General features: G+C 46.9%; 1 protein-coding gene across 1 annotated transcript in view; it reads right to left on the bottom strand.

Moving 5' to 3' along the window:
- FAT2 (FAT atypical cadherin 2) overlaps positions 1 to 25,782 on the bottom strand; it is an 84,875-nt gene that overhangs the window by 31,009 nt on the left and 28,084 nt on the right. Inside the window, exons 4-13 of the mRNA XM_037906919.2 lie at positions 21,143 to 21,204; positions 18,525 to 18,836; positions 17,546 to 17,756; positions 14,196 to 14,335; positions 12,155 to 12,430; positions 11,501 to 11,711; positions 5,605 to 9,657; positions 2,447 to 2,643; positions 1,199 to 1,352; positions 120 to 353 (exon numbers count right to left, since the gene is read on the bottom strand). Coding sequence (XP_037762847.1) covers positions 120 to 353; positions 1,199 to 1,352; positions 2,447 to 2,643; positions 5,605 to 9,657; positions 11,501 to 11,711; positions 12,155 to 12,430; positions 14,196 to 14,335; positions 17,546 to 17,756; positions 18,525 to 18,836; positions 21,143 to 21,204 — 5,850 coding nt within the window. The remainder of the gene's footprint in view (positions 1 to 119; positions 354 to 1,198; positions 1,353 to 2,446; positions 2,644 to 5,604; positions 9,658 to 11,500; positions 11,712 to 12,154; positions 12,431 to 14,195; positions 14,336 to 17,545; positions 17,757 to 18,524; positions 18,837 to 21,142; positions 21,205 to 25,782) is intronic.

Genomic DNA, 25,782 nt, shown 5'->3' with positions numbered 1-25,782 from the left:
AGATACCTTTGCACCAAGTCACAGCCGTCTATGCCCTTTGCTGCATTCCTTCCCTGTATTTTGAGAATTTCTATCTATGATGTAAAAGAACTCAGGCTAGAAATCCCGTTCTGACTCACCTTCATCGAGATCCCTGGCAGAGACCACTGCAATGGGTGTCTTCATTGTGGTGTTATCAAAGACAGCTACTGCACAATGACTGGGAAAGAACCTTGGAGCATTGTCATTCGCATCCTCTATGACTAGGGTTATATCTGCCTGGCAGGAACGGCCTCCACCATCTGTTGCCTTGGCGACAAGATGGTACGTAGGTTTCTGCTCCCGGTCTAGAGGTGCAGAAGTGGTCAGCTCCCCTAGTGAAATAATAAGAGACAGCAATGGCTGCAATCTAAGAGAATTTTGGTAAAGAGGGCTATATGACACACTATGTCAATGCACTAGCCTTGGGAGACAGCAAACTTGGGTTAAAAAAATAGCTCCAGCCCAGTTAGCAGCGAGAAAAAGCCCATATCTCAGTGCTACAAGCTATTCCGATATCACTGTCAGCCTTTGCATAGGAGTGGCCCTGTGCAAGAGAACGCTATGCAAGGGAAGTTTGCACATGATGTGTCTCAGCTGTAATAAATTGCACTTTGCTAGCAGGATCTCAGACGTCTTTGCAAACATTGAGTTAATCACCCCCAGGTAGATAAGTATTATCTCTCTTTTAGAGATGGGGAAACTGAGACCCACGGAGATGAAATCTTGCCTAACGTCATGCAGAAAGGCCTTGCTAGAGCTCAGAATGGAACCCAGGTCTCTTGATTCAGTCCTGCCCCCTAAAACCCACCTTCTCCTCTTATGCCCGGCTGTAGACTGTAATATCAGTCCTTCCCCTTCCCCAAGCACTAAAACCTCACCAGGGTAACTCCAAACATTTTTAAAGGAAGTCAGTGGAGAGAGCGCTTAGTTAATTCCAGAAAAGAACCAGTATTCTAAAGATACTGCAATAAATGAAGGAGGCTCCCTGTTTGCCCTCGCTGCTACCTTGACAGAGCTGAAATTAAAGGCTTTTCTGTTTATTCAACAAGAGATAAGGGGCAGACAGCTCCAGGGAGCCAACTTTGCAACTGCAACTGATCTCCGGACTGAGTGGGTGGGGAAGAGAACATAACCCGCAGGTCTCTGCAAACTGCCATGTGGCAGGTGCAGCTCTTACCTGTCTGTGGGTCCAGTCTGAACTCCTCGGCACCAGGACCATGCAGACTATACGTTATCTGCGCATTGCTGCCAACATCAGAGTCAGTGGCTGATATTTTCAAAATGAAAAGACCAGGGAGTGCATCTTCAGAGACTTTTCCTGTGTAGAGAATCTGGAAAGGAGAGAAGTTAGTGCCCTCAGACATGCCTGGCATCATTCTGTGTGCAGGACGTGTATGCTCAAGCCAACATAACAAAACTTTACTGCCAGATGTTGTGATTTCAAATAAAGGAGTGGGGAGCTGGTAAGAAGAAGGCTGACATCGTCCAGGCTCCTCCTGCTTTTCTCCCACCTTTCCTCCAAGCAGATGGAAATGGGGAAGCCATGTCTATGGCGATTTGAGTGGGTTATTATTGTCTTTGTGACCCTTTGGCAGAGTTTTCTGAAACACGAGGCTATCAGGCTTGCCAGTGAATTGGGTCCTGCAGCTTCAGCAGTCCCCTTCAGGTCTCACTGCTGCTTCCATTTGATATAAAGGGAAATCTATTTTATGATATACGTGTGGGTGTGGGTAGTACAGTGCTCATAACCAGTGGTAGAATGATAGGCCTGGGGACTCAATCCACTATGCACAGATCAATGTGCCTCCATGTGGCCGGTCAGTGTTTCTGTGCCAGGGGGCCCACCTCTGGTGGGAGAGGCTAATTCAATGTCTGCTCCTTGGTCTCTTTGCTGAGAGTGCCTCAAGGTTGTTAATTAGCCTCTGTGTCTTTTGTGATGAGGAAACCTGCCCATTGGAAACTGGGCTGAGGTCAGCAAACTCATTTCACAGAGGCCATTGAACATTGCTTGGAGAGCAACAACTTTTGGTCATTCCCAACGTGAGCGTGATTCATACCAGTGACCTGGAGGTGAAAAGCTCTCTGTCCTATTGCCAAACCCCTTAGCTATCCCCTGTGATGGAAATCCTTTAGCCTAATGGGATACATGGCTTGCCCATTTTCATGCCCCTACCCAGAAAGCTTCCCCCACCCTTTGCCTCTATATGTTATCCGTCATACTGCTTGTGTCATAAGCCACAGCTACTTTACACATCTGGAGCCTGGGTCTGACCCTCTCGTTACCATGTTGCTTAATTAAAAGATGGTGAGCACGGTCAAAGTAATAAGGAGATAGCGCTGTACTAGAGTTACAAGACCACACCACGTTAACTTGTGCCAGCTCTGTCATCAGGTCCACATCCGCTGCCTTTCCCCCTCGCCTCACCTGCTTGCATTCGGGGTTGTTGTCATTGATATCGAGGACAAAAATCTCCACTTCTGTGACAGCCTGAAATTTCCCATCGGAGGCTGTGACCTTGAGGAGATATTTCTCTATATCTTCCCTGTCAAGAGGCTTCTTGGAAACGATTTTCCAGTCTTCCTTTACCTGTTTAACACTGAACTGTCCTATCATGTCTCCTTCTGGAAAGATACAGAAGACAGAGTGAGGAAACACAGTGTACAGCGAGCACTGAAAGTGTGAAGGGACAGGGGTTGGGGATGGATATGCTGCTTCTCTCCTGTACCACCTCACCCACTCCATGCAACCTGCTGCAGAACTTGCATGTGTTAGCAGCAGTTGTAAGGAGAAATGGGCAGGAATGTCCTATTGGCTCCATCTGAGACCCCTGACTCCTCCCCGCTGCACTTTAAGCCCCAGGAAATACCACTTATGCTTCAGTCATTGGTTGCTTAAATATTACATGAGCTACCGGGGGGGAACAAGTTGTTTTCAAAAGGTTGTTTTCAACAGCTTTGAAATGTCCCAGTGATGTACATATGAGCCAGCACGAAAGCACACAATGTATCCCATTTCCTAAAGTCTGTCCATCTCTTTCTCTATCTCCAAACACAATAGAATTATATGTGGCTAAAGAGATCTGGAAGCTACATACACACTGAAATGCAAACACCAATTGTTCATTATTGCAGTGCAAGAAAAGATTTTTTTTTTAAATGTACTATTGCAACTGTAAAAGCGGCAAAGAGTCCTGTGGCACCTTATAGACTAACAGACGTATTGGAGCATGAGCTTTCGCGGGTGAATACCCACTTCGTTGGATGCATTGCAACACCCTGATAGTCTATGATTCTATGATCTCCCGTAGCTACTTTTAATGATGTAATAAGTGAATCCAGAGGCGGTTGCGTAACGGCTAGGGGGCCAGATTCTCCAGTCTGCCAAGTTTGCTTTGTGCGGCTAACATGACAGAAAGTGAACTTTAGAGTGGCCAGAAACTACCCCCCGGGGTGCTGGAACAGTTTGTGTAATGGGGGTGCTGAGAGCCATTGAACCAAACTGCAAACCCTGCATATGATAGAAACCACTTCAAGTCAGGGGATGCCGTAGTACCCCTAGTTCCAGCACCTAGGACTACTCTGGGAGAATTCACCCATATTGTGGGAATCTCCGGTGGCAAAGAACTGATGGCCTGCACTGGAACTGTGCCCGTGTAGGCACAGGGTGTATCTGGTGAGGGGAGGCAATGTGTGTGTGGGGGGGGTGGGGGAGTGGCATAGGCGCAGGTACACCCGGTTCCTCACTTACATCAGGCCATGAAGCACCGTACGCCAGCGGCACGAGTTCAAGTTGCCTCCTTGCAACTTTCATTTACACTGGGGTTGGGGGGCGGAGAAGCAGGGAGCCAAACTGGCTCTCTCCATTGCACCCCAGGAGAATCAAGCCCTAGTATTTTTATTTTTAACTTGCTCTGTGTTTTAAAATATCTAGTGGCCACCTAGGCCTCCTCAGCTGTCATTTTGGTGTTCACTAGGCCACTGAGAACTTTGTGGCGGCAGGGGGCACAGAGCTCAGATCCTCTTGCTACAAAACCACAGGACTCCCAGTGTGAAACTCACCATGACCTTAGGCAGCACAGAGCCTTGTGCTGTGGGCTCGGAGTTCTATCACCACCGACCCTAAGAAGTTCAAAGTGGCCTGGGCCTACAGAAGAGTGACACCCACCAAGACCGAGGAGGCCCCAGATTTGTTACCATATTTATGATGAACCCCTTCTATACGTTTACTTCAAAATAGCATGTGCTGCGTGACATGATCCAGTTCATCAGCACCTGATGGGCGTCCGCTTACACCCTGCCTCCTGTTACCCCCTACTTTTCCTTCTGATGCACATCCCCCATTAGCTGAAAAACAGGCGGCTCAGTTAAAGGGGGAAGGGGGAAAGAGTGCATGAGAGGACTCCCCCTAAAATAATGATCAGAATGGTTTCTTTTCTATGGACCCTAAAGGATAAGCGCTTCTTGATTGCATTCTGTGTTGTTTTGCTAGGCCCTGGGGCAATACATGTGTTTCTTAGAATTTTAACTACATATGGAACCGCCTAACCCAAAATAGAGAAAACATAAATAAAGCCCAAACAACATCAAAGTGCATTTTCCAGGGCATAAAGTAATCTGAAACCAGATCTTAAAGAAGCCAGAAATGTTCTGACAAAAACAGCCAAACATACTCAGCCAGATGAGTTAAAAATAACCAGGCATTCAAAAAACCAGCTAAAAAGAGATTGAAAACACAGACACACTCCTGTTTTAAAAGATTGTAACAGATCACAGGCTACAGCATGATCTGGCTAAATGCTTTGACCCTGAAGGGTCTTTATCTGAGCTGGAACAAACATTTTAATTTTAGGCATTTGTTTCACTGTTGAGAAAGACCCTTTGTAGTCAAAACATACTACAAAATCATGCAATTACTTGTCGAAATAAAGTATGGACATTTTAGTTTTTAATCCTCTTGTTTTTTTTTTTTTTTTACTAGGCTGTGGTTAATTTTGATTGGCCTGGCTTCCATTCTGGGTGTGCAATAACCTCCTTATTGTTTCTTAATAGTGAAAAACTTTAGTATGTTTGAAACTACAATATTGGACACTATTTGATACAGACAATGGGCTAACTACACCACTGGGTAAGCGTATGCAATTACAGACATATAAGGACTGATTCTCAGAAGTGCTGAGTGCCCACAGATCTCATTGACTTCATCCTGAACGTGTTCAGTACCAGAATATCAGGCGCGCACACACACACACACACACACACAGTATCTTTACATATACATTCAGAGTATATGTACATATGCAGGTTTGTATGCTGGCTAGACTGGCTTATAAGAGAAAAGCAAGACTAAAGAAATTAAATACATATCGCAGCCTCCATGAGAAACAAAATATTACGACTCACTCTGAGACTGATGCAACACCCCTGGTGGAAAACACTTAATATGATGCATGCAATAAGTATTGCAATGGGACCGTTTGCAGAATAAGGTACTAGTCGGTGTGACTAATGGTAGCAGAATGTGGCCCTAAGATTATACGCCTATTATTCTTGCCAGCTCAAGAGTTAAAATTAATAGCAGCTCACCAGTTATGTAACATGTGACGCGTCTGTTCTGCTCTGAGATATCAGCATCTGTGGTTCTGAGCGTGGCAATGACCTGCCCAGGCTCAGCATTCTCAGTCACTGAACCTTTGTAGACCTCTGAGGTGAACTGTGGAGCATTATCGTTTTCATCGGAGATGGTGACCTCCACCAAAGTTTGGGAAGACAGCTGGACTTTCCTGCCATGGTCTGTGGCTACCACATAAAAACGGTAGGTCTCCTGAACTTCACAATCCAGCCCTTTCAGTGTCGTGATCCACCCACTCTCACTATCAATGGTGAAGAGTCCTCTGATGTTGCCAGATTCTGCTTCCAGGCTGTAGGTCACCTGTCCGTCGCTCCCTGTGTCCTGGTCATTAGCGGTAACTTGAATTACTGTGGTTCCTGATGGCATGTTCTCCGTGACAAAAGCCTGATAGGGATCCGCCTCAAAAACCGGTTTATTATCATTGACATCTTTCACTTGGATACTTACTGAGACCAATGAGACCAGCTCGGTCCCCTGGTGTGAGCAGAGAGCCATTATGTCAATCTGGTACCATTTGGTTTTCTCATGATCCACGGCCTTCTTGATTTTTAAAGCCCCCGTTTGCTTGTCCAGTGTGAATACCTCATCCTTATTGCTTTCAACGGTGGTTCCCTTCACCAGGCTGTATATGATGGGCTCCTCTGCCACAGCTTTAACTGATCCTATTTCTGATCCTTCTGGAAGGTCCTCAGATGCTGAGAATGTATACAGTGGCTCAGAAAATCTTGGCAAGGACACTTCTCTGGGGACAATCTGAAGATTCACTGGGACATGAGAGTTCCAGTGAGGGGGTCTGCTGTCTTCAGCTTTGACGTTGAAGTTAAATGCTCTATTTTCTAACCCAACGAGGCTCTCTTTGACTTTAACAACCCCAGTGGCAGCACTGATCTCAACAAGATCCTCCGCAATGCCTTCCACTGAATCAACAGAGTAGGTGACGTCTGCATTCACGCCTTCATCAGCATCATAAGCCAGGATCTGAATGACTGGGGAGCCTTTGCTTACATTGGACTGAATGGACAAGGTGTACTCGGAGGCTTTGAACTGAGGCGGGTTGTCATTCTCATCTGTAAGGATTATCTTGACTGTGCAGAAAGCCACCTTCCCGCCCCCATCCTTTGCCATGACTTTAATAGCAATGACTCTCTCGGTGGGATTTTCCCGGTCCAGCTTCTGCAGCGTGGCAATGTGGCCTTTATTGTCTATGGAGAACTTCTCCTGGGCAAGTTTGTTTATGATAGTATAATCTATAGTGCCATATGGGCCGTCGTCTGGGTCAATAGCCAGAAGCTCAATCACCTTGGTTCCTATCTCGGCATTTTCAGCCAGCTCTGCTTCATACACATTCTGCCAAAAAGATGGGCTGTATTTATTTGCATTGGTGGTATTGATGTACACGGGCACAGTGGTCTTGAAAACCCCATCTGAAGCAGAGACCTTGAGGTTGTAAGATGACTCCAGGTCCTTTCTACAGCGGTTGAGCATGGAAATTATTCCAGAAGTGCTGTTGATGGTGAAATGTCTTTTGTCATTGCCTGAGAGTATTACATATTCCAGTCTCGTGATGTCTCCACTGTCAGGGTCCAGGGCCTGGACCTTTATCACGGTATGGCCACAGGTGGCCATTTCGCTCACCTTGGCTTCATACTGAGGTTGGCTGAACTCAGGGGGGTTGTCATTTATGTCTGCCACATCAATGATTACCAGGGCTTCGCTGCTAAGTGGGGGAATTCCGTGATCTGTAGCTCTTACTTTCATGAGAAACTGGTGGTTTGTTTCATGATCCAGCACGTGGGCCGTTGTGATTTGTCCCGTGTTAGAGTCAATATCAAAGGACTTGGTAGCATCTGAACTGTCGTCCAAGATCTGATAGGAAATTACTTTGTTTCGTCCTGAATCCTTATCAGAAGCAAAGAGCTGGACAACGAGGGTCTGAGCTGGCAAGCCTTCTGAGACAGATGCTGTGTAAAGCATCTGAGAAAATACAGGTGGGTTATCGTTAATATCCTCCACTTCCACTTCCACCGTGGCTTCCGAAAAGGACCCCAACGCTGTGTCTGTGGCTCTCACCGTAAATGTATGTTTTGTCTCTGATTCGTAGTCCAGCTGCCCAGTGACAGTAAGGACACCGGTCTTGAAGTCAGTGTTGAACAGTTTAAGGGACTCTTCTTCCATGATGTTGTAGATGAGCCGCAAGCCTTCAGGACTACGAGCCTGTGTGTGGAGAATAGGTGTGTACAGGGGGATATTTTCCGGCACTTTCACGGTATAGTAAAGGCTTTGGAACAAAGGATTGGATTTGTTCCTCACAGTGATTAAAACCTCTTCTTCAGCATGCAAGGGAGGCTCGCCACCATCTCTAGCAATAACTTTAAGGGTGTATTTATTTAAAGCTTGATAATCGAGGGGTTTCTTGAGCGAGATGTCCCCCAAGTAGGGGTCAATCCAGAAGTACTCATAGAACTCTGCTAATGAATAAGTAATGGCTCCATTGTCTCCTATGTCTCTGTCAGTGGCAGATACCTGAAAAACAACATCACCCGGTTCCGTACCATCCTGAACTGATGTGTAATACGGAATGTCCTCAAACTGTGGTGGATTGTCATTGACATCCTCCACATAAACCTTGACTGTAGCCTGAGATACCCTGGGTGGGTTTCTACTGTCCTTTACTTCCACAGCAACCTCGTACATGTCCTGTGTTTCACGGTCAAACTCCACATGCTTGGTCTGCAGCACTCCTGATGCCTGGATCATTTTGAACCTCTCCGTGCCATTTAAGAGGGAAAAAAAGAGTGGCTCATTTAGCTGATTCCCCCTGACTCCAAGAACAATCAGAGTCTCTTGATCCGTAGAATTCTCCAGCACTGTTGCTGTATACAAGTCCTGATCAAATTTTAAGGCAGTAACTTGGGCTTTGGTTAAATTTATCCTGACCAGAGCCCTACTCTTATATAAGCCATCACCAGCTCTGACTGTGAGCTCACGATAACTTCCCAGGAGGGTAGCATTAAGCACGGAGATGAGACCTGTGAGTGGGTGAATGTAGAAAGCGTTGTCAAGGTTGCCGTCCGCTATGCTATACGTCACCTCCGAATCTGCGTCTTCTGCTTGCACTGCCAAAAGCTCCATGCCTGGGTGGGCAGGCAGCAAAACAGAAAGTTCGTAAGTGTCATTTAAAAATACTGGAGGAGAGTCATTCACATCTTTGACGTGGACTATGACCTTGGCAGGCGTGGATGCAAATAAACAGGGATTACCCCTGTCATGGACATGTATGCTGAAGTAGAAAACCGGGATGAGCTCATAATTGATGTCAGCACGAGTGGTCAGCGTTCCCATGCTCGGATCTATATTAAAATATTTCAGTGCCTCCTGTTCTAAAATTTCATAGACCAGCAAGGCATTCGAATCTTGGTCAGCATCTGTTGCACGTGCTACCAGTGGGGCATTGTTTCCATCCATAACCATGCTTTCCAATGGAGCATTCTCGCTGATCCAGCCGACGAAGGAAGGCTTAACAAAGGCAGGTGCATTGTCATTCTCGTCCATGACGTAGATAAGCACTGTTACGTCTGTAAATGCTCCTCCCATGTTGGTGCCTCGGACTTTCAGCTGGTAAGATGAGATCTGCTCAAAATCTAAGTTCTTCTGAGTGGAAATAAGGCCTGATTGATAATTCATAGAAAATACACCATCCCCATTTCCTTCTTTGATTTCATAGCTGACAGGTGACACACTTGTGGCTGAAACCAGGATAAGAGGAGAGCCAGCAGCAATAGATTCACTGATCTCTGCGATGTATTCCACCTCTGGAAATTTAGGAGGGGTGCTGTCGGAGGGTTTAATGTGAATGTGGACTGCAGTGGAGTCCTTAAGTTGGGGGAACCCTTGATCTTCTGCCTTTACAATGAGCGTTAACCGCTCTTGTTTGGACTGGTCAAGTTTCTGGGCAACTGTAATAATTCCAGACAGCGAGTCAATGCTGAAGAACCCTTCACTGTTACCTGAAATAAAAGAAATGGCAAAATCAAGAGATTAACTCACTCTTTGGCTGTGTCCTCTTGGATTGTTTCCAGGGACGTTCCTGGTATCATATCAAATGACTTGTGCTAACCATTGTCTGTTTCTTTCATTGGGAAATAACAATCTATATTAATGTATAGATTGCTCTGGGGTGCTGGAACAATTTGTATAGTGGGGTGGGGTGGGGTGCTGAGAGCCATTGAGCCAAACTATAAACCCCACATATAATGGAAACCGCTTCAAGCCAGGGGGTGCGGCAGCACCTCCCGCACCTCCTAGTTCCCGCACCTATGGGCTAGTCTTCCTCTAAACATAATGATCCTGCAGTAAACTATAGGCAAACTTGTAAATAAAGGATAAAGATTATTAGAAAAATTATTCTTTAATTCAGGTGAATTTAATGCTGATGAAATGTGCACTTGAAGTTTTCCGTTTTTGGATTGAACAGGTAAAGCGTGGGCTGTGCCATATCCCCCCACCCTACCCTGCCATAACTTATTATTATTATAATAATATGTGTATTTCAGTAGAACCTATGAGCTCCAGTCATGGCCCAGCATCCGAACGCGCTAGGTGCTGTACTAATACAGAACAAAAAGGCAGGCCCTGCTCAAAGAGCTGACAATCTAAGCAGCCAATGTGGCACATCCTTAAGTGTTTGGGTTGTACTGTTAGAGTGATAAAATACATGACCATTGCAGTCTGTGGGCACCTTTGAACTGGAGGGACCATCACTAGGAGTTGAAAAGAGGTACTTCAGTTTCTATAGCAACTAATTCCTTGTTGCCTCTACAGAGACAGCCAACAAGAAAGGTGGTGATAAGTTTGGGGATCATTAGCAGCTAGATGGAGACCATCCACTTATTTCACATAGGCCATCAAACAGCAGTCTGGAGGCTGCTGCAGCTGGTCCCCGTGTTTCAATCACTAACGTCTTAGCTTGGACTTGAACTTGTGACCCAGGGGTGAAATGATCTTCTCTAAGAAAATATGTTAATATTCTGTAACATGATAGAGGAATGAACAATTTCGAAATGTGCATCCACGTACTGCTCCCATTTCCAACCCAGGCTGGGGATAGATATAGCCATTAGAAAGGGCACAATGTGCTGTGATTGTCCAACAGGCTGGGGCCCTTTTTAAGGTATCCAGGAATCCGGAGCTCGTTCAGCTCTGCTGACCCTGTGCAGTCAGGCTGTACGTCAATTAGAGACGTTAAATGTGCCCTGGAAGAATGTTCATGCAGCAACTAGGCTCTGGTGGCTTGAAGATATGAGGCGATAGGGAACAGTGTGAGTTTGTGCGGAACTGAAGTCAGAGCCGGGGGACTGGGCACAAGGAAGAAACGCCAGGAGGTATTATTCCTAGCAAGCCTTCTCCTGCAGTTCACCAACAGCGCTGATTTTCCAGGCACTTTCTCCATTTTTTAGGAGCTGCCTGTCTCCTTCTACCAGAACCCAGAGAGGAATGAGATTGGATGACCAACCACAACTGTATAGGGTTCCTAATTACACTTTCTACATTGGGTGAGGCTGAGTCTGTGCACATCAGGAGAGGTCAAGGGGTCTGTTTTTACAAGGGGGGATGCAAAAGCAGCTTCCCAATGAAAGAAACTCAGCATGCTCCTGTTGCCTCAGCCACAGAGATAGCTCTGTTTCTGCTCTGCAGATCACAAGAGATCAGTAGTGGTAATATTGAGGGTACACAGAAACAGGACCAGCCACCGAATGGTGGATCCCACTAACTGGACAAGATTGCTCCAGTGTCTGGATCCAATTTGCATGCATGTTCTTTACTAACACTGCCCTGCCTCATGTCCCTCACCTGCCTGAAGAGAGTAGTGGATTTCAGCATTGGCTCCTTGGTCCTGATCCAGGGCTCTGACTTGTACAACCTCTGTGCCTACTGCCACTGAGTCCAGTGCCTCTGCTTCATAGTGGACGCTGACGAACTGGGGAGGGTGAATGTTGCAGTTCTCCACGTGGATGACAACCCTGGCAAAGTTCCGTTTGATGGGGACTTCCTGGTCCCTCACCTGAATGTCAGAGAGGAAGAGCAGGTTAACATTATGCTCAGTGAGGGGAGGGCCATTACTGGGCAATGCTTCTCAGTTACTCTTCCAAATGCTCATCAAGACTGAGATGTTTTGATTGTAATAACCCTGTACTATGGGTAGTCCTCAGCAGGGACTGAACCTATGCCCTTAAGAGCCGAAGCACAGGTCTCTACCAATTGAGTTGAAGGAGTAATTTTGTTAGCTGGCAGCAGTAATAGGCTCTTAACCTCGATGTGGATCAGCCATTAGCACATTTATCTGGTGTGTTACATGGTGAAAGCTAAAGGCCTGCCTTTCCCTCCCCTCTAAAAGTGTTGGCCCCAGTTTAAACTTCTCAAGTCACCCAGCCATATTTCTGATGGGACAAAGGGACCCCAAACCATGTTCCAGCTCAGCAGGCTGATGCTTTGGCTCTAACATACCATCACTGTTAAGATGTGCTGCAGCATGGATTGAGAACTGAGCCCCTCTGCTGTCATGATGGCGCCGCTGCTCGGATCCAGCTGGAAAAGCCGGGTGCTTCTGGGATCCACGCTGCCATGGAGGGTGTAGATCAAACCCTTCCCTTTGTCCTCATCTGTTGCACTGACCCGAAGGATTTCTGTCCCAGGGGGAGTGTCCTCAGGAATCGTCAGCTCATAATGGCTCTCCTGGAACTGGGGGCGGTGCTGGTTAATGTCAATCACATGGATGTAGGCCTGCAGAGGAAGTAGTGCATTATTCAGGGGAGCCTGTTCCGGGGGCCAATCCTATTCACTAATCAAAGGGTTGCAGGAAAAATTCAAAACACAGACTGACCAGTAAATAGTGTGTGGTAAAGTTAGCTACGCAACTGTTGTGCCTTTGTTTTCTGAATGCAGCCATTTTGTGCTCATTTCCGTGCAGGCTGTCCAAGAAGATGCCCACTGTGCTCTTTTCATTGAGACTTTATCTTTGCTCACTGTAATTTTGTTGATCTCTCAGTCTAAAAAGCCTGAAAGTGTCTGCTGCTGGTGTATGGAGAAACGCTCACCGTTTGCCCTGAAAACATGAATGCAGCCACTGGTCTTGGCTTTGCTGGCTAATGTCATGCTGTTGCTTGTTAATTTCACACTGGGAAACTGAGGGAGCGGGAATGGTGGGTGGGAGGAGCTTGTACATATCAGGAGCAGTGTGAAAATATTTAAAAAAGAATAACCCCCTTGCATATTTTATGGCAAAACCTGCAAACCGCAAACCCTATTTCTGCTGCGGAGGTTGGCTGGTTCCTTCCATTATCCAATACCCCTGAATCCCTCCATTGCCCTCCCCATTACACCCCCACCTCTGCACCTTTTCACCACATCTTGCCCAGCCCGCTGTAATGACTTGCTTCCTTTTTAACAAAATCAAACATGCCATAGTGTTTTGCAACAGCAAGTTTGCTGACATCCCGCAGTGGCCACTGGTGCCAAAATAAACCGATGATGAGATTGTGGGAGGCCGCAAATGCGCATCAGCCAAAGTGGTGTTTGTTTTTTATTTGGAACAATAGTTTGTGACATTGAAGATAGCAGGTGGTCACCAATGAATTTTGGTGGAATGGCAGCCTCTGCCTATCTAACATCCTTGCTAACCTCCCCCTACATACCACCCCAGTGAATTTCCCACAACGAGTCACCACAAGGAGCACTGATGGGTCAGTCAAGGTGAGAATCCCGTTGTAAAATGCTTGTTGATTTTTGACTTCTCCTTGTCTCTGCAGGGTAATGGTCTGAGAGCGAGCAATCCCTCTCAGGGTGGAGCATCCTCAACCTACACAAGTGGAGAGGGGATGTGCTTTTGGATACAGAATTGAGGAAGGGGTAGAGCAGAGAGCCCATGTCTCCTCCTTTCTGTTCCCCAGCCTTCTCTCCACATCACCAGCCTGAGAGTAGTCCCCTTTGTGCTGAGAACGAGAGAGGTCGCTGCAGTGCCAAACAGGGAAGAAATGGGGATAACATTTGAATGGGTGTATCCCCCCTAAATCGGTCACTGCTGCCCTTTCGGTTCTCAGGGCCTTGTGTCTCCGCTGTGTACAGCGCTGTACTCATACTGATCCTCCGCTGCTACATGTCCTCTCTGACCTCTCACTCTCGCTCCTCCAGCCGTAAGAGCTGAGCAAAGGACCTTGATAAAAGGATTAAACAGCCTCCTCCTTACTCATCCCCCCCCAACTCCCTTCTTTCACTTAGGTTGATTTCCTGTGGCACTCTTCTGCTTCTACTCTTCTGATATAAATGACTAAGGGATTGAGTGCAAGAGTTTAAATTAGAGTGTACAGTCCTTGGGGCGCAGGCCTCATCTTCCTAAACCCTGAGCCTGGGGAGCGTAAGAGGGATTTACAGCAACCCCAAATAGGCACAATGCAATGAGACTTGCATCGCTAGGGCCTGATCCAAAGCCTGTTGAAGGCAATGGAAAGATTAGCAACTTTAACCGCCTTCAGGAAGGGTGGGAACTTACCTGGGTCCTGATGAAACTCGACCCATCAGTGACTTCTACTGTAAGGTTATAGCTTGGCTTCTTCTTTGCATCTAGGGCTCTCGCAATGACCATGCTGCCTGTGCTCTTTTCAATATCAAAATCCATGTCATCGTCACCACCTGGGATGGGGAAGAGAAATAAAACGGAGGGGTGTGTGTGTGTGGAGTGGGGGGGAAGCAATATAATAAAAGAAGAATTTTGCTCCAAGGAAGCTGGGGTGTGTGTGAATTAAAGCTTGGCAGCTGGCAGGCATTCTAAATGTCCCACCGCCAGGACATGGAGGGAAGTATGTAGATAGGACAGGAGGGAGGTCCCATGGGGAGGATGAGGCAGTGAAAGCCTTTTTCTTGTTGTTTGGTAAAGAATCTAAAAGGCCTGATCAGAGGCAGAGGGAACACTGGGGCATCTCCAGCTGAAGAGAAGGACTAGGAAGGTGACCCAGGCCTAGAATTGTCAGGGGAGACAGAATGTGCTGGCTTCACATTGGGCGGGAATTTTCTTCCCTTTACCCCCATCCCAGTCCCCGAGGGGAGCCCTGTGTTCCACGGATTGCCTCTAGCCCTCAGTGTAGTCACTGCAAGAGCTGGGTGGGGGAAGGCAGAGCTGCTAAGTCTCCCAGATTGGCTAGAGACTCCCAAGTTTGGGCACCCATCCCTGGGCACCGGCTCTTAGGTCTTGCACTCATTGGGAGGACAGGGGAGTGGTTTGGAGGAAGGAGCTCTAGGCCGCATCTCTATAGTAAGAGCCCTGGATGGAAGCATTAGGGATCTAAACCATGCAGACCCCTAGGAGCCCTCGAGAATGGTAACCATGGAGATCTGGCCTTGAGGACCATAACCCTCAGCTCACTCACAGCCACAGAGATGGCTAGCGGACTGGTAGTGAATAGAATGGTACTATGTAGGCAGTTGCTCTAGCTGTACTTCTGTGGCCATGGGCGGTTTGGGGGCTACACTCTAGGCAGGGTTTCTATGGTCAGGACATCCCATTGTGGGTGAGCAGTGGGAAATTTGAGGGACAAAGAGAGGAACCAGAAAGGAGATGGAGATGGGAGAAGCTAGGCCAGAGGAGTGGCCAGGGGGAAACTCTAGCTGTGAAATAGGGAGCTGAACAGAAACAAAGGGGTTTGAGGAAAATCTCAGATGGGAGACAGAGAGGAGGGCGGGAGGGAAGAAGACTGATTTTATGTGAATGATGCCATGGATATTCAAATTTGAAAATTAGGGCATTACCTCATTTGCATCCGCTCTCCAGATTTCTAGAGCTACAGGCTTATCACCTATGGGAAAGGGGGTGACTTTGCACAAGGGAAAGCTGCAGTGGATTTCAAACTCCAGGGTCGCACTGACAGTAAGTTAGTGGTGTCCTTCCCTGTCATGGCAGGGAGCCTGCAAGCTCTCGGAGAAGCCCAACGCTGAGCAGCTGCAGAAGCAGACGGCACTCCCAGTGTGAGCAAAGGCCGTTTCCTTCAGCCCAGATGGCCACATAGCACAGACTCGAGGAACTCAGTGGAAGACTCATTCCTCATGCTATTGCTAGGCAGCCCAAGGATGACCGCCCCTGCACTGTGTCTCACACTCTATTTGCTTGTTATTCACATATGACATGCAAAATGCCATTGGAATAAGCTGGTTTATAGACGGTTAGAGGCTGTTTGGGCTATTTATCATGTGCCCCAACACCTCTGCCAGACAGCAGCCAGATTCCCCAACATTCTGAATCAGGCGTATTTTCCTATGAGCATCCAATGGTGCAGCTATCAGGGTGTGTGGGAAAATCCTGACTGATACAGTGCAAGACAGACAAAAGAAGCCGAGGCTGAGGAAAAGAAATTGACAAGTGGCTTCCCTTCCACCAGCATAAGCGATCAGCACTCTAACCTCACTTCCATGGGGAAATGGCGCCAGAGGAGAGGAGAAAACCAGGTAAGTAAAGACCTCAAGTAGAAGAGGAAAGAAGATGCTCAGAACCCCCAAGGAAAATGTGAAATCCCTCCCCTCTCTTCAGCTGCTACCCCCTTGAAGGTGGCTCAGTCTAGGCTCCCACCCTCTCAGCTGTCAAACCCTGCCTCCAGTAAGAAAAACTCTGATATCAGGGAAAGGCTAGTCCCAAATTCCGCACCAAGGCTTCCTGATTTCTGCAGCATGAGTAGTACAGCATTCTGCTGCAAATCACAACTTCACCAGCCGCGTAAAATAAATTAAACAATACGGATTCAGATGCACGGTGATGCAGCACTTCACAAAGTGCCGACTAACAGCCAATGCATTCACAACTGCCTTTTCTGAATTTGGCATGCAGGAGATCAGAAAGGGCCCAAACTATAAGGGAAGATAAACGCTGTGATGAAATTCAGAGGTAAATATCCCGGGGGCTATAAAATCCAGGCAAGTGGTAATAAAGCCAGAGAAACGTTGGGTTGGCATTGTCAGTGCTATACAAGGTCGACTCTCATTGTTAATTGTATTTGTACTTCATTATCCTGGCCCAAATGCAAGAGAGGCGGGAGAAGGATTTACTCACACACTTAAAGCTCTGCCTGTGAAGGACAATCCCTGCAGACTGGACCCCAGCCGGGACTAGGCCAAATAGGCACGTGACATAATCTCCCCATGGTACCAGCCGCATACTGAGCACTGAACAGCATGACAGTTCTGAATCACTATCTCTGCCCAGTGTGATCCATGGACAAATTCACCCCAACTTCACCGGCTGCCTTCCCACAAAGTTGTCCCAGAGGGGAGTCCTAAAAAGGAGAACTGTCCTGGGTAAGCACTTCCATCAGAAGTACGGGAAAGACACACGGTCTATATCAAACCTGATCTCATGGAAATCGTAGGCTATTTAAGAGCAGACTCAGGGGAGGAAGAGGAGGAGGAATCCAGAAAGAACTGTTTTCCAGAGGAATCATACAATGCCCTGAGCAAAGCAAGCCAGGTAACCAAGTCAGCCAAACAGAAAGCTCAAAAGGTGTTTTACCAGGCTGCAGGGCCATGACTGCCACATATTTCCCATGAGCCATGTGAGTCTGTCTCACCCGCAGCATCTTCCAAAGCAGGAGATTTCATTATAGATCGGCAAGTGCCAGAAATGTCACTGTAAAATATGATGGGTAGTTGTTCTTGGGCACCGACTCTTTTAGTGGGGCAGCTATGTTTACTGTGTAGTCAGCCTGAATGTCATTCAGTGCCTACATGAAGGCTTCTCTATAATCGTAAGTAAACTGCTTTGTTTGCTCAGGGCATGTATGTGCTGAATGCCAAGAGAACTGGGGCAAAATTTTTCCAGCTCTTAGACACCATAGCACTAGTTTCCCACTGGTGCCTCACCTGTGATGTTAAACCAGAGCTGGCTGGGTCCCATCTCGACGCTGATCACTCCCACCATGTGGTTCACAGGGTCCGTTTCCATCACAGCAAAGTTAAAATGCGGCTCGTCGAAAGCTAGTGGCTCTGAGGAAGGGCCTGGGCTAGAGACCCAACTGATGTGAAGCCGCACGCTGGAGGAAAGTGGGGGGCTGCCACCGTCTGTCGCCTTGACCTGCCAATGAATACACAGGCTGGGTTTCAGAGAGAAGTCTGGTTTAGCAATCTTGCACACTAACCAGGTTGGGCTGAAGTTCTCAGGGCCCGGCTCTGCATGATACTTCCCTGCAGTTTCTCTTTGAGTTTGAAGCCTGAACGCGCCCATAAACCACAAAGCAAACCTCACTCATACGGGCAAAGTTTGACCTGCTTTCACAGAGACGTCATGCAACCAAATTCCTATTGGTCACAAAGCAAACCCTTATACTTTCCCAGGCTCACTCCAAATCAGACCCATGCTTGTGTCAAAGCAGAGAGGGACCTGGGCCAGGAGCCTGGATCCAAAAGCCCCTGAAGTTGGCAGGAGTTTGAACCTGAATTGAAACTTTGTAAGTTGGGTTCCGGCTCCTCTCTGCAATGGATCTGAACCAGAACCCCAAATGTAAACACCTCTAAATCTATGGGAAAGCTCAGATGCAGATCCAAGCCCAGGTGACATCATGTGGAACATGATATTCTCCCTGGAAGAATGTGGTGCATTCCACCTCAGACTTTTCCTCCGTTTGTCATACCTCCATCTCACTTTCGCTGGTTCTCTTTGTCCCTCCATCTGTGCCCATCTCCCCCTCCCCACTCTCTCTCTCTTCCATGTGTCCCTCTCATCTTATCCATCTTCTTTCTCTCCTCTCTGATTTTCTCCCTCCCTCCTACTTCTGTGTTTCCCTCTCCGCTTTCCCCCTACCCGTCTCCCTTCATGTGCATTCTCTCTCTCTGCCTCTCTCACCGTTAGTATGTTGTATTCCGAGGCAGGGAAAGCCTTTCTGGAGAGCACCGTGCCTGTTGCAGGGTTGATCGTGAATATCCCCTCCTCGTGCTCCTCCATGCTATAGGTGACCTGTCCATTCTGCCCCACATCACGGTCTGAGGCAATCAGCCTGCAAACTGGCAGTGGAGCCTCAGAAGCCGCTCTCTCCTGGAGCTGAACCATGAAGAGTTTGTGGGGGAAGCTGGGAGGATTGTCATTGGCATCCAGGACCTGGATCACGACTCTGGCAGTGGACTTCAGGGTTGGATCTCCGTTGTCCGAAACAGCAACCTGCAAGCAAACCAGGGGACTAGGTAAAGGAGCGTCTTGTCATGAGCCAGAACACAACAGCCAACCCTCATCATGAAGGGCAGTTGTAAAAATATATGGTGGTTGTTTTGTGTGTGTGTATTTGTCCGCCACCACGATTTGAATGTCACTTCCGCCACCTGGATGAAATTTCAAACCTATCCAACTGCATGTGACCAGGTTATTCTCTGGCGTTTGCAGCTTGCAGAAGTTGTGTGTCACACTACGCGGTATTGTCTAGGGCTGGTCCACTTAAGAGGAGATGCATTTACAATTACACCTTGTGCTGAAGGGCTAGAGATACCTGCTCTTAGCACTGAAGGTCCCAGATTCTAATAGTCCAGGCCATGGGTCATTATAGATATAAACTCTAAGAACCTGATTCTCCTCTCATTTACACTGATATAAATCAGGAGTAATTCCATTGAAATCAGTGGAGTAAAATGGATGTGCTTGAATCCGGTCCTACTCTTGCTACACAAATATATACGTTATTCCAGGGTTCTGGATGCATGAACAGGCAGTCATGACCTCCCCATGGTGTGTGTGAGCGCTGTGCCAAAAGTCATTAAAAAGCTGACACCCTAGACTGAGCACAAGGTCTCAGATCTGATCTGTGATCTTTGTGTGACAAGTTATTGATAATGTTTTGTATACAGGCACTGTATAAGTTTATGGAGGAGATGGTATGATGGGATAACATGATTTTGGCAATTAATTGATCTTTAACTATTCATGGTAAATAGGCCCAATGGCCTGTGATGGGATGTTAGATGGGGTGGGATCTGAGTTACTACAGAGAATTCTTTCCTGGGTATCTGGCTGGTGAATCTTGCCCACGTGCTCAGGGTTCAGCTGATCACCATATTTGGGGTCGGGAAGGAATTTTCCTCCAGGGCAGATTGGAAGAGACCCTGGGGTTTTTTTGCCTTCCTCTGTAGCATGGGGCATGGGTCACTTGCTGGAGGATTCTTTGCACCTTGAAGTCTTTAAACCATGATTTGAGGACTTCAATAGCTCAGACATAGGTGAGAGGTTGATTGCAGGAGTGGGTGGGTGAGCGTCTGTGGCCTGCATTGTGCAGGAGGTCAGACTAGATGATCATAATGGTCCCTTCTGACCTTAATATCTATGAATCTATGAAACAAATGGGATGGAGGTTCTTTGTCTTCGTTTAGGATTTGGCCATTTTCACTGATGTGTTTGTGAAATTCTTGGAGGGTGGGAGAAAAGGAACAGAAAAGTCCTGAAACTGTAGAATAAGTAGTGTGCTGAAATATCTCCCAAATGATCATGGAATCCACAGAAATATAGAAAAGGGGCAGGAAAATTCACCTTTGCCTGGAACTATTGAGTGTTTAGAAACAAGGAAGACATTGACAAATGTACTGAAGTGACTGAGCACAGGCGCTGGAGATAAGAGCTTCTGAGTTCTAATACTGACTCACCCCGAGGCTTGGGGCAAGTCACTTAACCTCTCTGCGCCTCAGTTTATCCCTCTGTTAAATGGGGATAAACAGATCTCTTGGGGATGCTGTGAGACTGAAAAGGTATGTGTGTGTAGAGTGTTCCAGAATTACTAAACATTATTATTAGGGAGGAGAGGGCTGGTTCCTCAGTGCAACTGGGGATTCCTTCAGCTTTATGGAAATCACTCTACTGTAGGGGAATCTCCTGGTGATGTAAAGGCAGCATAGCTTGCTCTGTACCACCCTTGCTTTCCTTTCTGCATAGGGGCCAAGTTAACGCTCTGGCAATCCTGGGCTGGTGGAATGGTCCGTAGGGTTCCTGTGCCTTCTCTAACTTGTACTGGGTGTTAGTTTGGCCCCAGCAGAGTTCCAGGATTGGCAAGGCCCCTTCCCTTCCCTCCAATCCAACAGCACCCAGCATGAGCTCAGTGCACCTGAGGACTGGGCTCAGATAACGTCGTACACTAAGATAAATAAGGGTGAATTTCTCTGCCTTGGTCTCTTACAAATGAATCATTGTCCATCTTGTTAGAGGCTAGAATTGCAATTCCCACCCTTCATTCCCCATGATTTGGCAACAGGCCTCGTGTTCCTCCGCTCTTCCGTTAGGAAATCTTGAGGCATTTTTCAAAAACATTGTGCAGCTGGCACTTGGGGCAACACAGGAAAAAAAAGCCAACATTTAATTATCTTTCCCAGCACTTGGGAGCTGATGGTACGAGCCTCTTTCTCTGTGTGCCAACTTGCAAGGCAATGTTCTTTGAGGACTTGAAACACTTGAAGGTAAATAAAGCTAATTACAGCTTCGTCATTACCCACCTCTAGGATATGTTCAGCCTTGTGTTCTCGATCCAGCTGCCGAGAAGTGGTGGAAATCAGACCTGCCAAGAGAGAGATAATCTTTGAGTTCCAAGCCTCATAGGAGTGGATGGCACAAATCGCTCTTCCAACTCGCCAGCCAGAGCCAGAGATTCCAGTGCCAATGCTACCCCTTAAGTAAATGGATGAAAAAGCAAGAGGACTGTGGGAAGAGAACATTTCCTGGCCCCAAACTAGCAAACTTCCCATGCTTGCGAGTAGAAGTGGTTTTACAATGTGGAAATGTTCCCTCCTGTTTCTCCGTTTTGAACATTGATCTCTAAATGTTACAGTATTTTGGGCAAAAGTCTGAAGTTCCCTTTTATGGAGGGGAAGAATATCTCTCCCAGCCAGCAGCTGGAAGCTGAAGCTAGATAAATCCAGGCTATAACGTACACATTTTTAACAGTGACAGTAATTAACCATTGGATCAGCTTTCCAAGGGACATGGTGGATTCTCCATCATTTGAAGTCTTTAGATCTAGAGTCGATAGCTTTCTAAAAAATATGGTCTAGCATGGGCTTGTTGCAGGGATTAGTGGGTGAAATTCTCTGGTCTGTGTTATGCAGGAGGTCAAACCAGGTGATCACAATGGTCCCTCCTGGCCTTTAAATCGATGATTTTCACAAGCAGCTAGCCCAGGAGAGCTGGATCCTGGTGGTGACTCCTCTCCTGTCTTAACAGTGATCCTGTTCAGAAGGGCTGTCAGCTCTGCATTGTTTTCAAAACCAGCTCTTCCAGCTGATGGAAATGTTATATATAATGCATGACTTTCTGACAATGAACAGCCTCCTGCCTGTGAGCTCTCTGTGTCACAGCCCTGGGTCTGCCACGGCCAGCAGTCACTGCTTGGTTTATTATGTATTCATTATGGGTCAAATCCTGAGGGCCCTTACTCACGCAAACTCCGACTGAAGTCAATGGGAATTTGTGTGAACACTGAGCAAGGACCTCAGATTTGGACAGATAATAATACTTACAATAACCAATCATAATGCCTAGGGAGTTTGTGGAATCTCCATCATTGGAGATTTTTTAAGAGCAGGTTAGAGAAATACCTGTCAGGAATGGTCTAGATAGTACTTAGTCCTGCCATGAGTGCAGGGGACTGGACTAGATGACCTCTCAAGGTCCCTTCCAGTCCTATGATTCTATGATAATGAACTATCATAGTAAGTGTAATTACAATCTATTGCACTTTCCATCTGAGAATCCCAAACAGCTTTCCAGGCATTCATGAAGGTGCTTTGGCACCTTTAATATCTCTGCAATGTAGATATTATTATGTCCTTATTCCAGATGGACAAATGGAAGCAGGGAAGGTTGAGGACCATGCACAAGGTCAGAGTAAGTCAGTGGCAGAACTGTGAATAGAATGTCTGTCTGACGGTCCCCTGCTTTAAGACTAGACACCCTGTTACAAGGCAGTGTGGCCTAGTAGCCTGGACTAGGGCTCAGGAGACCTGGGTTCTAGTCCCAGCTCTGCTATTGGGCCTGTTGGGTGTCACTTCCCCTCTCTGTGCCTCAGTTTTCCCATCTATAAAGTGAGGATAATGATACTGCCCTCTTTTGAAAAGCACTTTGAGATCTGCCATTGCAAAGCTAGGTATTATTATTATTTATTATTTATAATAAGCATGACAAAAATGTTCTCTACTCCTTGTCTCTCTTTATTGGCATGACCGCTCTGCAGAGTGGGGAGAGCACAGGGGATGAGAGATTCCAGACGAGGCCATTGCTAAGGTGCATGTTTGGCTTAACAACCACAAAGGCACCTTTTTAAAACCAGATTGTTTCACGGGGTTGCCTGCCCTCAGTAAGCAGCTGTGTCCACTGGCTGGCCTCCCTGAATCTCACCCATTGTCTGCTACACAAATGCCAATTCCTGGTGAAATATCTCATATGAGAAAAGTACCTTTGAAAATAAATGGGGAAAGATTAGACTTTACCTTGCATATTCCAGATCCCATATGGGAACAGACCTTGTATATTTTTCATATACTACTGAATGTGTGTGTGTGATGCAGTGTTGCTAACTCCTGTGATTTTGAGACACATGGTGCTTTAAGACCCAACTCCTGGAGTCGAATGATGATGTGAGAATCTCAGCTTTCATTTTTTTTAAAAAGTATGTTTTTAGCCCTCACAGTTAGGGATAAAAGCTTGAAAATGCAACTGCGTGTACCCCAAAGGCTCAGGAACCAGAAGGCAAATTAAAGTAAACCCCACATATATAGTTAAAAACACTTGTGATTTTTAAGTTAATCTCATGATTTTTGAGGCTTGACCTCGGACTTTGGAACATGAATTGTTGAATAGTGTGCCTGGGTGGTAGTAGGTGTGTATATTTGTCAGCATGTGTGTGCCTGTAGCAGTCTGTCTAAGGGATATGTCATTCTCATTGGCAAAGCTGTGCTTACATCATCCCTTCTTTCATTCTACCACCTGTGGTCAGTTGGATTGCCTTTAAAAAGAGAGTGGAATGCGTCAAATGCCATTTGCAGGGGTGTCAAAACTGACAACACAAATGTTTTTATATCCTGTTTCTGATCCAAGGGTTAACACAGTTACTGGATAGATACTGTTGTTTTAAATTTGGTCACAGTTACCTTTGTGTACAAGTGTCTAACTGCCACAGGCAGTGGAAAATCGCGTGCGGCTGCGAGAAACACCCTGCAGCTGTGGCAGCCGCCACTGTAAACATTTATGCGATGCATTTAAAACAGTAAACCTGGTCTCCTTAATGTATCTTATAACAAGAGTAGCTTTCATAGACTCATAGATATTAAGGTCAGAAGGGACCATTATGATCATCTAGTCTGACCTCCTGCACAACGCAGGCCACAGAATCTCACCCACCCACTCCTGCGAAAAACCTCTCACCTATGTCTGAGCTATTGAAGTCCTCAAATCATGGTTTAAAGACTTCAAGGAGCAGAGAATCCTCCAGCAAGTGACCCATGCCCCATGCTACAGAGGAAGGCAAAAAAACCCCAGGGCCTCTTCCAATGTGCCCTGGAGGAAAATTCCTTCCCGACCCCAAATATGGCGATCAGCTGAACCCTGAGCATATGGGCAAGATTCATCAGCCAGATACCCAGGAAAGAATTCTCTGTAGTAACTCAGATCCCACCCCACCTAACATCCCATCACAGGCCATTGGGCCTATTTACCATGAATAGTTAAAGATCAATTAATTGCCAAAATCATGTTATCCCATCATACCATCTCCTCCATAAACGTATCGAGTTTAATCTTGAAGCCAGATAGGTCTTTTGCCTTAAGCCATAGCTTAACGGACTATGTTTGGATACATGTGATGGATTTCCCCTCCCCCCCAGTCATCATTTCTACATCTGAGCAGAGGTAGAAGAGCAAGAAGCCATAATACAGCAATCAAGGAGCCTTTGAATCCGCCCCTTGTCATAGAATGTAGCGCTAGAAGGGACCTCAAGAAATCATCAAAGCCTCCCCCCACGCTGAGACAGGAACAAACATGTCTAGGAGAACAAGTAAGGCTCTGATTTAGCAAAACACTTCGGCGCATGCTTAAGTGCTTTGCTGAATCAGGGCCTAAATGCTGAGTCATAAGCAATGGTGCCTGGTGAGACTGCTGAATCCTGTAGCCATGGCTTACGTCTGACGAGATGGGATAGGTAGGTGGACGCAAGGTTGGTGAGCGGATGTGAAAGGGGGAACATGGGTGAAATGGGTGCAGTGTAGTTGTAATCATGTCAGTCCCAGGATATTAGAGAGACAAGGTGGTTAAGGTGATACCTTTTATTGGACCAACTTCCGTTGGTGAGAGAGACAGGCTTTCGAGCCCTGAAGAAGAGCAACGTGTGGCTTGAAAGCTTGTCTCTCTCACCGACAGAAGTTGGTCCAATAAAAGATATTCCCTCACCTCGTCACACTGGTAGGAAGTTAGTCACAAAAAGGAGGCCAGACAGAGATGGTGGTGGAACTGAAAACAAACCAGGTTCTGGCTAAGCATCACGGTAACAGAGAAATGAAGGAATAGAGGGTGGGTGGATTGGGTCCTACTGATCAGCATTATTCTATGACAGATGTATCACGGCCCAGGCTAAACCTTCTCTGTGGATAATGGAGGACCCTGCTCACCAGCACGGGCTGATTTTGCTTTATGTCCATAACTCCTGGGTACAATGGGGGGTCTCTCTTCCATTGGCTTCTCTTTCTGACCCCAGGGCAAGCTCCACTAGGGCAAACTTGTGTCTGTGCCCCCCACCCCGTGCCCAGTCACAGCTAGTGATGCCTCTCCATGGTTTGTTAACCAGCCTGTCCTGAGCCCAGAAAGCACGTGTGGTTAACGGTTAATTGTTCTAATTCCCAAACAGAGCTATAGTGCTGCATGCCTGCCAAGACACACAAGTGCAAAGTGTGTTCACACAACTCTGGCAGCTGAGCACTCGGAGGCCCAGAGGCGGAGACTGGACACGAAGTTCAGGGGAAGCCAGGTGGAATTTTTAATTTGTTGCCATTCTGTTAGACACACTCTGAAATCAGAGGGCTAGAGTGGAAGGCAAAACCATTATGGAAGGGAAACTTCCATTAGCTTTTGTGCTCTGAAGAGATGTTT

Source organism: Chelonia mydas, chromosome 8 (assembly GCF_015237465.2).
Source record: "Chelonia mydas isolate rCheMyd1 chromosome 8, rCheMyd1.pri.v2, whole genome shotgun sequence".
In the NCBI taxonomy this organism is placed as follows: Eukaryota; Metazoa; Chordata; order Testudines; family Cheloniidae; genus Chelonia; species Chelonia mydas.
The sequence above is the reverse complement of the archived record's forward strand: the minus strand, read 5'-3'. Positions and strand labels throughout refer to the sequence as shown.